This window comes from Gavialis gangeticus, unplaced genomic scaffold (assembly GCF_001723915.1).
Source record: "Gavialis gangeticus isolate Ggan-Ray unplaced genomic scaffold, GavGan_comp1, whole genome shotgun sequence".
NCBI lineage: Eukaryota > Metazoa > Chordata > Crocodylia > Gavialidae > Gavialis > Gavialis gangeticus.
This window is the reverse complement of record NW_017728996.1, coordinates 30,711,000-30,724,228: the sequence shown is the minus strand read 5'-3', so window position 1 is coordinate 30,724,228 and position 13,229 is coordinate 30,711,000. Positions and strand designations below refer to the sequence as shown.

Sequence of the window (13,229 nt, the reverse complement as noted above, 5' to 3'; positions counted from 1 at the left end):
AATCACATACTCAAATCAAACATCTAGGATAACATATTTTAACTTTATTTAAAAAACTAGTTTTTGTCCTCATTTATGGGTTTTTTTGAGTAGTGTATATAGAGGTGATTGCATAATCGCTCAAAATAAAATCTAACTATTTTGTGTTTGGGGCACGGGGTGTGTGCGTGGGAGGGAAGTGTGCAGGGTGTGGGGTAGGGATATGTGTGTGTGAGGAAGTGTGGGTGTATGGGTGTGTGTGGGGGAAGCTGCGCATGCATTAGGTCCTGGGAACCAGCTGGGGATGGAGGGAGAGAGAGAGGAGGGGGCATGTGCAGTACAGCTTGCCCTGGCAGTGCGGTGCAGGTATGGTCTGCCCACACCCCCATCTGGTCTGCAGCTGCCCCTATGGCAATCTGCATGGGGCCAAGCCTTGCTTGCACCCACCTGGAGCAGCCCACACCATGATCCCATCCACACCCACCCTGCACCACCTCAGCCAACACTCGCAGCTTCCCTAAGGGGCTGCCTTCCACCCACTTGGCTGCCCAGAAGTGGCTGTTCATTTGGCCAGGTGGCTGAGTGGGTGGAAGATGGCTGGGAACTGAAGCCCTGTGCTGGGGCAGGAGCCACCCAGCTACAGCTTCCCCCCAGCCTGGCTGGGCATATGGTGCCAAGCATCAATTGCCATGGCCACCACCACTTCCCTGCACTACCTGCTTCCCAGAGCAGAGCAACAGTGGCAGGAGGAAGAGAAGAAGCCACTGTAGGCAGGGGGAGCCAAGCAGTACCCAGGTGGCTACAGCAGCAGAAGCAGCTCCACCGGAAAGCTGTGTATGCTGGCCAAAGCTGGTGGTGGGTTGGTGTTATGGGTGGGCATAGGGTGGGGGTGCAGGTGACAGTGTGGTGTGGGCTGCACTGGGTGGGAGCAGGCAAAGCTCAGCCCCATGCAGAGTGCTGCAGGGACAGAAGCAGGCTGGTTACAAACCAGTTGGGCCAAATCCAGGCCACAGGCCATATGTTGCCCACCCCTGGGCTATGGGACATAATTTAAAGATTTAATTTAGAATTAATACACTAAATACAATAAACATTTATTTTTCCATGGCTACCCGAGATTCCCCTTGAAAGATGTGTTTTTATTAGAATAGTAAAGCAGTGCAGTGTTCCAGTGTAATTCAGTTCAGATTCTCATGATTTTCTATACAGCAGAAAAGGTTTCCAACACCTGCATAATTTTTGTAGCAAAAGCCATGGTCATGAATTTTGGAACTAAATCTGGATATTCTGAATGGATACTTCACACCATTATTCCTTTGTATCATGCTGGAGAAGAACAATCAATATTTTCAGGAAGCCTATGCTTATGTACCAGCCAAAACTGTGGAAAATGAAGACATTTAGAGAGATATGCTATTACTGTTATTAGCCATGTAAATATTTGTCAGTATTTATGATTGCTAATGTATATACATTCTACACCTAAATACATGTATACAGCCTTGTTTTTCCATCATCTATCACAACATTTGCATTCTCTCAGGAGAATGCAAAACTGTTAAATTACAGCCCACCAGACCCAGAATAACCTGCAGCTAAAAAACTTGTCATAGCTGCTAACAACTGCAAAGATCTGTTTTATTATTTTGTACATATTATTTAAAATGTCTCCGTGGTAGCATTTAGTTAACATTTCCCACTGTCAATCATGTGGGATAATGAAGCTTGCTCACTACGTGCACAAAAAAGTAACTATATAAAAATGGCAGATTTCTACTCAGCAGATCTGCTCCCTGTGTGTGTGTTCAGAATTACATCTGCTGACTTTAGTGAAAAAAGTAAGTTTTCATTACTTTCTACTCCTGTCAGCCCTGCAGAACAACAGAGCTCTGAGAACTTGATTCTCTTTTGCCTTGCACTTCATTATTAATAGGAGAGATTTTCAAAAGCATACATAGCAAGAAGGTAACCAATTCCCACTGACTTTCAATGAGAGAGAGGTGCCAAACTGCCATTTCAGCTTTAAAGATGTCCTCCAGAATTGGGCTGGGGCCAAGCCACCCTAGTTTAGCTTTCACTTAAATAATTGCAAGTATCCAAACAGTTACTATTTATCAGTTGTTCCACAGTAAACACCTGCCCTGCTGTTAAATCACTTTAATGTCTATGCAGTCAGTTCCAATTGGCACCCACTTCTGAGCTCTGACATACCTGTGCAGTTGAAGTCAGTGTACAATTTAGGGCATAGACTGAGGAAAAAGGAAGCAGGATTTTGCCCGAAGAATTGTTTTTTCTGATGCTAATGCAAGAGTCACAATGAACTCTCCTAGACTGAAATCAGGCTCACTTTGTTAAGGACTGACAGTAAGAGAAAAAGAAAACAACCATTTATCTTCCTACTTGCAAACTGAATGTATTTGGGATGGAAATAACTGAGGCACAATACACATGGAATTACACAATGCCATTTTCTAAAGCAATTTTTCAGACTGGAACCATACTTTAAAGGGGCATATGCTGCTGGCACTTTCTGTGCTGTGAAAAATCCAGAGGGGTGATGATACATTGTCTATGGAACTGCTGTTGTGCTGCTTCTGTTCAAAAGCCACATATAAGACTCCAAAAATCTTACAAAGTGTGATGTGACAGGTGCATGGGGGCCTGGCAAGGGAAAACCAGGTCAAAACGAGAATACAGAACAAAGCTCCATTTTTACAGAATGAAATGAGGACAACCGAAGCTGGGAAAGAGAGAGCCAGAGTTCTGTGGTCTGGGATTAATGCTAAATAAACTTCTTGCAAGAAAGTGTCCAGTGAATTATATTGTAGAAGCACCAAGAGTAGTTGAAATACAGACTCCATGAAGGCTAAATATTTGCCCTTCTCTTTATAAAGTATTAGTAGCATGTGGATTTGTTCTTTGCACTTTGCAGGAAAGGAAAGGAAATATTGTTTATGTACAGGGCCTGGGAACCAAGAGACTTGGAGTCTTTTCCCAGTCTTGTCCAAGGCCAAGCTAATTAATCTGTTTCACCAAAGAAGGGGGTTAAATAATACCTTCTTGTTTGCTGTCATCTCACTTCCATTAATATTGCAAAACACTTGGAAAACTTAACTAGAAGGTGCTGCACAAGCATTGTTTTTACAGCCTGAATAGGTCTTGCTCCATGTCTGGGGTTCTGAAATGCTGCGACAAGGGTTGCCAGCTCTGTTTGAATCTATTTTGGGAGGTTTCTGGAATGCCAATGTGCCCACAACATACAACATGTATGTAGCTGTGTGCTTGTGTATATCAGTTAGGGATTACGGTGCATAGACTTCACATCAGGATGGCAAATTCACATTACTATTACATATAAAAACCCACTGGACTACTGTATAAATCAGATTCAATATTTAATATTTATTTTAAAGAATGCCCTGTTCATTTATCTCCTGGATAACTCTCAGCAGTCTCCTGCAGATTTATATCTAATTCCTGGAGACTCCAGGGCAATCCTGAAGGGTTGTCAACCCTACCTGCAACAGTGCCATCAGCAATGATGAGGACTGGGCATTACTTGGCTGACATTGTTATTACTGTTACCCTTCCAGCATTTAAAATGTATGATATGCACTTCTGTAGCTTGGCTTCACAGTGCTGCAGCTGTCTGTGTTACTGCAGTCCTATTCCTTCAGCAGAAACAAGATACTTAAATAAAAAAAAATTGTGCTTCCCTCCAGCTCACTGCTCGTCTTCCTGCTTTCCTCCGCTAGTTCCTGTTTATTTCCTACATTCACTTCCCAGACAAGCCTTGTAACCTCAATCTTACTTTTCACCACAGCAACATCCTCCTGCTGCTTTCTGACACCAGCCCACTGAGTTCAATTAGAGTTATTCCATTGATTCCAGTGTGGTGTGGAGCAGGTTCCCATTTAAGGGATTTGACCTTTCTCTTGTAGGCAGATATGATTAGATTCAAGCAAGCTTCACAGTCCCTTAGAATCGTAGAATCATAGATTGGTATCATCTGCAAACTTGCTGAGGGTGCACTCTATGCCATCATGTGAGTCGCTGATGAAGACATTGAACAAAACCATCCCCAGGACTGACCCCTGGGGCACTCCACTTGATACCAGCTGCCAACTAGACATGGAGCCATTGACTACTACCCTCTGAGCCTGATTCTCCAGCCAGTTTTCTATCCACCTTACAGTCCATTCATTCAGCCTGTACTTCCTTACCTTGCCTGCAAGAATGTTGTTGGAGACTGTATCAAAAGCCTTGCTAAAATCAAAGTATACCACATCCACTGGTCTCCCCATGTCCACAGAGCCAGTGGTCAGGCATCACTTGCCCCTGGTGAATCCATCCTGACTGTTCCTAATTGCCACCTTCTCCTCCAAGTGCTTAGAAATGGATTTCTTGAGGATCTGTTCCCTTCACACATTATTTCTAAATGAGGGAAGGACGCAAAAGAAAATAATCTTTTCCTCTGACCTGGGTCAGGGCACTGATCCCAAACTGAAGGAACTATATCTTCGCCTGTGATCCTGTACCATTAAAGTCAATAGGAGTTTTTCCACTGGTGTCACCAAGTAGGATCAAGCTATTAATGCCCAAACTAATTTTGTACCATCTGGTACTGTGATTTTTGCATCCATCATCTTATTCTGCCCAGCAGGTAAAGTATGACTGCATTCACATATTTACGCAGTAACGTGTTATAATAATGTAGGCTGGGCTGTTCATTTAATTAACTGAAAAGACCATTAACAAGGACATTCTTGCACATCCCAGCACTATGCATGGATTTCCTACCCTGAAGAAATGCAGCAAATGGCTGGGTTGATTAAAATGCACTTTAAACTACATTAGGAAAATGTAGCTCAGTGTACACAAAGAGCACAGAACAAAATTAAGCACATGAGTTTGCAAGCTGCTATCAGGAAAAAAACAAATATATAATTCCAGGCATGTTTCTCAAATATGCATTAATACTTAATAGAATGCAAAACATTTGTTTCATTTATTTTATTTATAAGTGGGTGGTAAATGCTAGAACGCTAGAAAGAGCTAAAAATGTATTTTCTGATGCCCAGTGATAGGAACATGGAAATCCTAAAGGGGAATGGATTACATAATTCACATTTGATGTGGGAATATGGATAACTACTTTTAATGCCACTAAAAATAAATTAAGCTTAATTTACATGTTGATTTGGATCAAATTCATTACCCTTTCAATTTTCACATCACTGGCTTCTAGTTCTTCTGACTTGTACTTCAATCCTTATTTTTTCCTTTATTTTCATATGCAAGGAGGTTATTTGTGCAATCAGCTGAAAGTTTCATTGCATAGGAGGTTTCCTGCGCTGATATCAATTGAGCAACATAAATGTAAAAAGCATTAAGATCTTGGTTCTTGAACTATAACAGGGAATCTTTGTGAGTGGTTGGCCAAATGCAACGATTAAGAACAGTTGGCAGCAATGGTGAGCAGATGTGCTTGATGCACAGGTCTCCCTGAGTGAACATCATTTAACTGGAACACATACTTACTCAAGCGGCACAAATGGATGGGGACTTTCAAATCGAAGAGGATTGGAATTGCTCGCTGATGTGTTTTTAGTATTTTCATCATTAAAAACTCATCAAAGAGATCATCAACTATAACTCTTGCAATTGATCAACATTGGCAAAAAAATTATCTTGAACATAGAAGGTGCTGGTTGGAGGCAGAACAAGTGAAAATAAGCCATTTAGAAAGCAGGATGGTTTTTATGTGAGGAAGGATATATACAATTACTTTACTGTCAGGAATTTTTCTGGCTATTGCCAGTTAATATGTGACTGAATCCACCAGTTAAGAATACCGCACAGAGAAAATTTAATATACAATTTCAATTTGGACACAACAAAATCTAATTTAGGGCAACTGGACTAGAGAAGAAAAAACTTGCTTCAAGCACATAGAAAATTTCAGTGTGAAATTCCCCTGGAATTATCTCACCTGTGATGGTTATTTTGGCTGACCACTTGGATGTCCCATCCAGCACACTTTGTTTGGCTGCCTTTGTGTATTGTACAAAGTCTTCTTTGGAAATCTGGAACATTTCCTGGATCACTTCAAATACTTCTGGTCTGTTTCTCTCTCTGATCTTCATTCTTTCTTTCATAGCACTAATAATATTCTGGGTTTTATCTTCTGCACCATGTTTCGAACTCTTCTCAGCAGCTCCTGGGGGAAAAATGCAATTGGTGAAAACATATGAAGACATTATATTAAACAGGACAAACACAGGGATGTTATATTAAATGAGATTGTATGATCATGTTTGGATTTTTCTACTATATCCTCACAGAGGTGTCAAACTCACCAGGACCCTGACGCTGGGTCTGGACCATGGCGCTACTTGAGGACCAGATCGAGACCGAGCAGTGCTGGGGTAAACAGCTGTGAGTGTCACTTGCCTCTCTAGGAACCCCGCAGGCCAGATGACACTGAACCATGAGCCAGGTTTGACATCCTTGCTCTGGCCAATACTATGTACAATAATGGAGTATAGCTCTTCCCAAATTTACAAACAAGAAGCAAAAGTACCATTACACAAGAGGAATGGTATTCTGGTATCTGTTTTGCTGGTCAGGCCTATTGTTATACTCTTACTTGAATTATATGGAGCTTCATGTTATGAACTGTTCTTCAAAGCAGCTGCTGCAGTAGTACTCTTAATAACCATGTACGTGTTGAATTGCTACACAATTATTTAAAGATCCTATGGTTTAAGGAGTCCTATATTACTTAACTGGATGACACTAACATTGTTTCAAATGCTCTTGTTAATCCACAGGGTGGGGAGGGGCTGTATTTTTGTTTTTATAAACTTTGATCAGCAATATTTAAATGTATACCTTACATCCCTGAGATTGTCTATTGCTTTAAGACTAGTAGGATGGATTTGTGTTTTACTTACAGGATCATAGGATCATAGGAAATTAGGGCTGGAAGAGACCTGATGAGATCATGTAATCCAGTCCCCTGTTCAGGGCAGGATTATCCACAACTAAACCATCCCAGCCAAGTGTATGTCTAACCTGCTCTTGAAAATCTCCAAGAATGGAGATATCATAACTTCCTAGGTAGCCTGTTCCAATGTGTAACCACCCTTGTAGCGATAAAGTTCTTTCTAATCTTAAACCTAACTTTCCTCTGCTGCAGTTTGAGGCTATTGGAGAAAAGGCTATCTCTATCCCCAAACTGGACACAATACTCCAGGTGAGGCCTCATCAGTACCAAATAGAGCAGACAAATTACTTCCTTTGATTTGAAAGAGACTTTCCAGCTAATATAACTCAGTTTGCAATTGGCTATTTTTGCAACAGGAGCATACTGTTGCCTCATATCTAGCTTATGGTCCACTGTAACCCAAAGTTTCTCTCTACAAGACTGCAGCCTAGCCAATTAGCAGTTATTCTATCCCACTTTGTACTTCTCCTTACTGAATACATCTGATCGATTTTGTACCATTCCTCCAGTTTTTCCAGGTAATTCTGGAATCTAGTCCTACCCTCCAGAGTGCCTGCAACTCCAATGAACTTGGTGTCATCTGCAAATGATGAACTCAATCCCCTTGTTCAAACAATTATGAAGATGCTAAACAATACCTGACCCAGGACGGCCCCTTGAGAGCCCCACTAGACATTGAGTCACTGATGACTACTCCTTGAGCATGATGGTCCAACTAGTTATTCACCTTATAGCACTTTCACCTAACCTGTACTACTTTAGTTTATTGATGAGATGTTGTAGGAGACTGTATCTAAAGTAAAGATATGTCTTATTCACTGCTCTCCCCGCATCTGCAGAGCCTGTCACTTTATCATAGAAAGAAATCAATTTATTCAGGCATGACTTGCTCTGGGTGAATCCATGCTGGCTGTTCCTAACTACCTTGTTTTCCTCAAGGTGCTTCAAAATGGATTCCTTGTGGACCTGCTCCATGATCTTTCCAAGTATTGAGGTGAGACTGATTGGTCCTTAAAGCTCCAGATCCTCCTTCTTCCCTTTCTTAAAGATGGCCACTATATTTCTCCTTTTCCAATCAAACGTCAATCTGTTGCACATGGATTTTTAAAATTTAAAAATATTTGTGCTTAAAATGTTTGACAACACCAGCCCTCATTCCTACACATAGTTAAGGATATGAGTAACTTATCCCAGATGATCAGGCCCACAGACCGCAGTGGAACAACTCAGCAAAGAAAGTACTGTACACAAGAGTTTGTAGGTCTTGGCCATGTACTTTCCCTTGTGTCATAAATTAGCTAAATTTTAATAATGTGAACATAATAATCGTTGAATTTTAGACCCATTATTGCTCTCCCTTTCTGAGCACTTAATACAAAACCATTTATATTTCTTTCTTTTTTCACACTGTTCCTCAGAGTTTAATTAAAAACCTACCTGCTGGGTGGACTGATAAAAGAAGTCATAAGCAAGTCTGTAATGAATGGGAAACCATGAATTTAAAGATATGGGCTATTTGGTGCATTAGAGTTGTCAAATAGTTGCCACCTTTCTACTCCCCATGCCCGTACCTGGAATGTTATATGTTGGTTGCAATATATTACAAAAATTAAGGAAATTTCTTCCAAGAGTTATAGCACTAGGAAATTTGGCAAGGAATCCTGCCTCTAGGAAACAGAAGATAACTTACTTAAAAAAAATCAAGGGACCACCTTATAATTTAACATTAAACTCAGAATGATGGGACTGTGCACAAGGCTGCTCTCAATGGTCATGACAACCAGGTGCCTGCTTCCAAGAGAGAAATGAGCAATCTTCCTCCATTAGGAGTCAGCAATATCAATAGATCTTGCATTAAAAAATGGGGAGAGGTAGTTAGCTGTGTTAGTCTGAATTCAGTCAGAAGGCAGGGTAGATATGCACTTTTATAGACTAACTAAATAAGATATACACATAGAACAAGCTTTTATGAACCCAAGTCCACTTCCTCCGATACTATGCAAATGTCATAATTGTAGAAAACCACCTTATAAACTCCATGCTGGTCCAAGCAAGATGATAAAGGTGATGCTCTGTTCTGCTGATGCATCCCAGAAGGAAATCTAATTATGGAATATAATTCTGAAAGGGAGGAACCTTTGACCAGAACTTTTGGGGGATTTCTGGTGACTCACAAGCTCACGAGAATGGTGCTGACTAAACCCTGATTAGCAGGGTAATGTGTGTACACAATGATCCAAAACAAACACAGGGACAACTTGTCCAACGACAAATGCAATGTCTGTTCCTACTCTTAGATCCTTAAATGTGTGAGGTGGTAGAAGACAGCACCATAATTCTTCCTTAGGACTAGCACTTATCTACAGTCAGTAAAAGTAGTTGAAGAAGAAAACAAAATAGGGGACAGTAAAATCTCCACATTATTTTGTTCATGTGATTTGACTAGAAGGAAGAAAGTTTGCTCTGGACAGGAAAGCTGCTAGACCCTCCTTTGCACATAAAACAGATGACAGCAAGTGACTGCACAAGACCATCACCACATGGTTTTTTTTCAGACTCTACTGTGCAGTAGCTTGTTGCTACTGCACAGTAGTCTCTCATGTAGATGCGCCCACTGAGGAGCAAACCATTAAAAATTCTTCACAGTCAAGAGCTGAAGTTGGAATGAGTGGAGAACTGATAGAGATGTGAAGGTACTAACCTGCATGAAAGTATATACTGATCACTGTGGCACTCTAGAGCCAGCTTTACTCTCGTGTAAAGTTCTCTCGTTTCTGTCAGACAAAAGTTGATCTGCCAGATCTCCATCATAACATACTGTATTTTGAAAACTTTGGTATTTTTCTGATACAGTTAGCTTGCTTTTAGCTTAGAGAAGAATGTGAATTTGAAGATGAGGATGGAAACATTCAACATGCATGGTCAAAGCTATGCTAGAAACAGTCGGCTCCTACGTACACATATGTGGAGCTTGCTCCGATATGCTGGAAATCATCAGAGCAGACTTGATTAATCAAGTCTGTGCTCCAGCAGCCTTCTGTGTCACATGTGTCAGTGTCGCCGTGCGCCTCCATGCTGAAAAAATGACGGAGAGGTGCTTTGAAATAAAACATGTTTGATGAGCTTTACTTCAAAGTGCCCCGCTGCCATTTTTTCAGGTTGGGGATGTGTGGCAACACTGATACATGCAACATGCAGATGCTTTTTATTAGCGCAGCTGGCTAATTAAAGTACCCAGCACTGCATCCCACAACGTGTAAAAATGCCCAGTGGGTGTAGAGAAGTGAGACTGCTGGGATTACTGAGCAGGACACCTCACCTGTGCACACGATAAATAAAGACTGGCATGCAAGGCAAGATGACAGACCAAAACAAAGATGTTACAGACAACATCCCAATGATGTGATGGAAACTTCATTTGTTTTTGCAACCAGTCTGAAAAATAGGTACAATTGATTTTTTATTTTTACTATTAAAACAGAATAGGGCAAATTCTGCACTACTCATTTCTTTCTCTGGCAAAATTTGGGATATAGAGGATACAGACAGATGAACAAACTATGTGGCGTTAAAGGGGCAGAAGAAACTTCTGATGAGTCATTTGTTCTGTGGTAACTGTTTCATGCATTGGCTCTAACTTGCAGCTGAATGATAGCTAAAATGGGACACCTTAGCCCTGAATGAAAGCAGACTAATGGCACCTATACACGAGTGTAGAGGCTGCTCCAATGCGCTGGAATTCCAGTGCGTCGGAGTAGACTTGATTAATTGGGTCTGCTGGAGAGTGGCAATTGACGCACTCCAGCAGCCTCCTGTATCTCAAGTATCAGCATCCCCACACTTAAAAATGACAGTGGAGGCACTTGAATTAAAGCTCATGAAACAAGCCTGAGTTCAAGTGCCCCCACTGCCATTTTTAAGTGCGGGGATGCTGATCCAGGAGATGCAGCAGCAGTTTAATTAGAGCAGCAATCAGAGCCCCCACCCTAACCCCTAGAGCGCTTGTAAAAATACCCTAAGTTTCTGCGTTTTATCTTCTACTTAATGCAGGATAGGATTCATTATACAAAGCAGCTACCTCAAAGCTGATGGTGTGTGGTAAATGGCCCTCTGATTTAACTTGCTGTCATTTGTTGCATAGATTCATAGATGCTAGCGTTGAAAAGGGACCTCACCAGATCATAGAGTCCAACCCCCTGCCTAGGGAGGAATGAGTGCTGGGGTCAGATAACCCCAGCCAGATGCCTATCCAGCCTTCTCTTGAAGACCCCCAAGGTAGGGGAGAGCACCACCTCCCTTGGAAGCCCATTCCAAATTTTGGCCAACCTTACTGTGAGGTTTTTCTTGATATCGGCCTAAATCTGCTCTCTGTCAGTTTGTGACCATTGTTCCTTGTTACCTCAAGAGGCACCCTGGTGAACAGAACATCTCTGATCCCTTGCTGCATCCCCCTAATGAATTTTTAGGTGGCTATAAGATCACCTTTCAGCCTTCTCTTGCAGAGGCTGAAGAGGTCCAGGTCCCTCAGTCTCTCCTCATAGGGCTTGTCCTGTAAGCTCTTGACCATACAAGTGGCCCTCCTCTGGACCCTCTCGAGTCTATCAACATCCTTCTTAAAGTATGGCACTCAAAACTGGATGCAGTACTCCAACTGCAGTCAGACCAAAGCTACATGAAGGGGAAGTATCACCTCCCTGGTTCTATGTCATGCATCTGCTGATGCATGATAAAGTGCGGTTAGCTTTGCTGATGATTTCATCACACTGACAATTCGTGTTCATCTTGGAGTCCACTATGACTCCAAGATCCCTTTCCATTTCTATGCTGCTGAGAGGATCACTTCCCAGCCAGTAGGTGTGCTGGATATTTTTGCACCTTAGGTGCAGCACTCTGCACTTGTCCTTGTAGTACTGCATCCTATTGTGTTCTGCCCATTTTTCTAACCTGTCCAGGTCTGCCATATCCTTACTTAACACCCTGATGAAAAATGTCTTGCATTTGAAAGCTTTTCTAACTTCATCCCAACCATGCAGTTGGTCCAATAAAAGATATCACCCACATTAATCTTTGCCTTTGACTACAGTGAAAGACTTGCTTGAGTTAGTATTACATAATTTGATTTTGGATATACATTTCTCTTTTGACACCAATCTTGGTGTACATTTAAAATGTTGCTATTTTTATTATCCACATGAGATACATGCCTTGTTTTCATGAGGGTCCCAGGAGCCCATACCATCTAACAAAAACAGGTTTCATTATAATACCTAATATAATACAGCATGGTGCAGAAATCTGTGTGTAAAGCTGCTTACAAGAATGAACAACCAGTTTTTCAGGTATATTTATACTGACAAGGCTGCTTAAAATAAGGGATTAACATTTTTTTTCCAAACCAGAAAATGTTGGTGCCTGTTTAATGAAGCAAGTAATTTGTTCAAGCTTTTTATAGTCAAAGCCCACAAACTCCTCCTCCATACCCAGTCTTGAAGTACTTTGAAATTAATACAGTGGTAGAGCAAGGAGAAGAATTGTTGTCTATACTAGATAAAAGACGATATAAAAATTGGATGGGCCAAACTTTGAACATATTTTAAAGAAGGTGCCAAATCAACCTGTTTATTTTGTTTTGATATTAGGTCTGTGCAAAATATCAAGGGGTGTTTCATTTCAAAGACATTTCTATGTGTTTTGAGCTCGAAACAGTGAAATCAAAATGAAACAAAAGGCTTCAAAACAGCTTCAAAATGAAATGAGAGCACTCGAAATGTTTTGAAAGTTTTGAAACATTTTAAGTTTCAAACCACCCCAGCGGTGGGAGGTGGGGGAGAGTCAGGGCTGTGCTCTGAGTGGCTCCGCCAGCCCCATGGAGCTGAGCCTGGTGGTGGGAGGTGGTGGAGAGCCAGTGGCAGAACTGCTGGGAGTGCAGCCCTGGACAGTGGCTCTCCCCGACCTCCCGATGTCAGGCTTAGTTCTGTGGGGCTGGCAAAGCCACTCAGACTGCAGCCCTGGCTCTCCTCCACATCCTACCGGGCTGAGCTCACCTCGGTGGCGGGTGGCAGCAGGACACTCAGTGGCAGATCTGCTCCAAGAGCAGCTCTGACTCCAAGTGCAGCCATGGCCAGTGGCTCTCTGCTGCCTTCCACCACCAGGCTTGGCTCCATGGGGCTGGGAAGCTGCTTGGAGTGCAGCCCAGCAGCGGGAGGCAGGGAAGAGCCAGGACTGCACTCCAAACAGCTCT

At 42.0% G+C, this 13,229-nt stretch overlaps 1 protein-coding gene across 1 annotated transcript in view; it reads right to left on the bottom strand.

Moving 5' to 3' along the window:
• The window catches only part of UNC13C (unc-13 homolog C), a 692,691-nt gene that overhangs the window by 452,336 nt on the left and 227,126 nt on the right, over window positions 1–13,229 (bottom strand). The window contains exon 9 of the mRNA XM_019504241.1: window positions 5,972–6,199. Within this exon, the coding sequence (XP_019359786.1) occupies window positions 5,972–6,199 (228 nt within the window). The remainder of the gene's footprint in view (window positions 1–5,971; window positions 6,200–13,229) is intronic.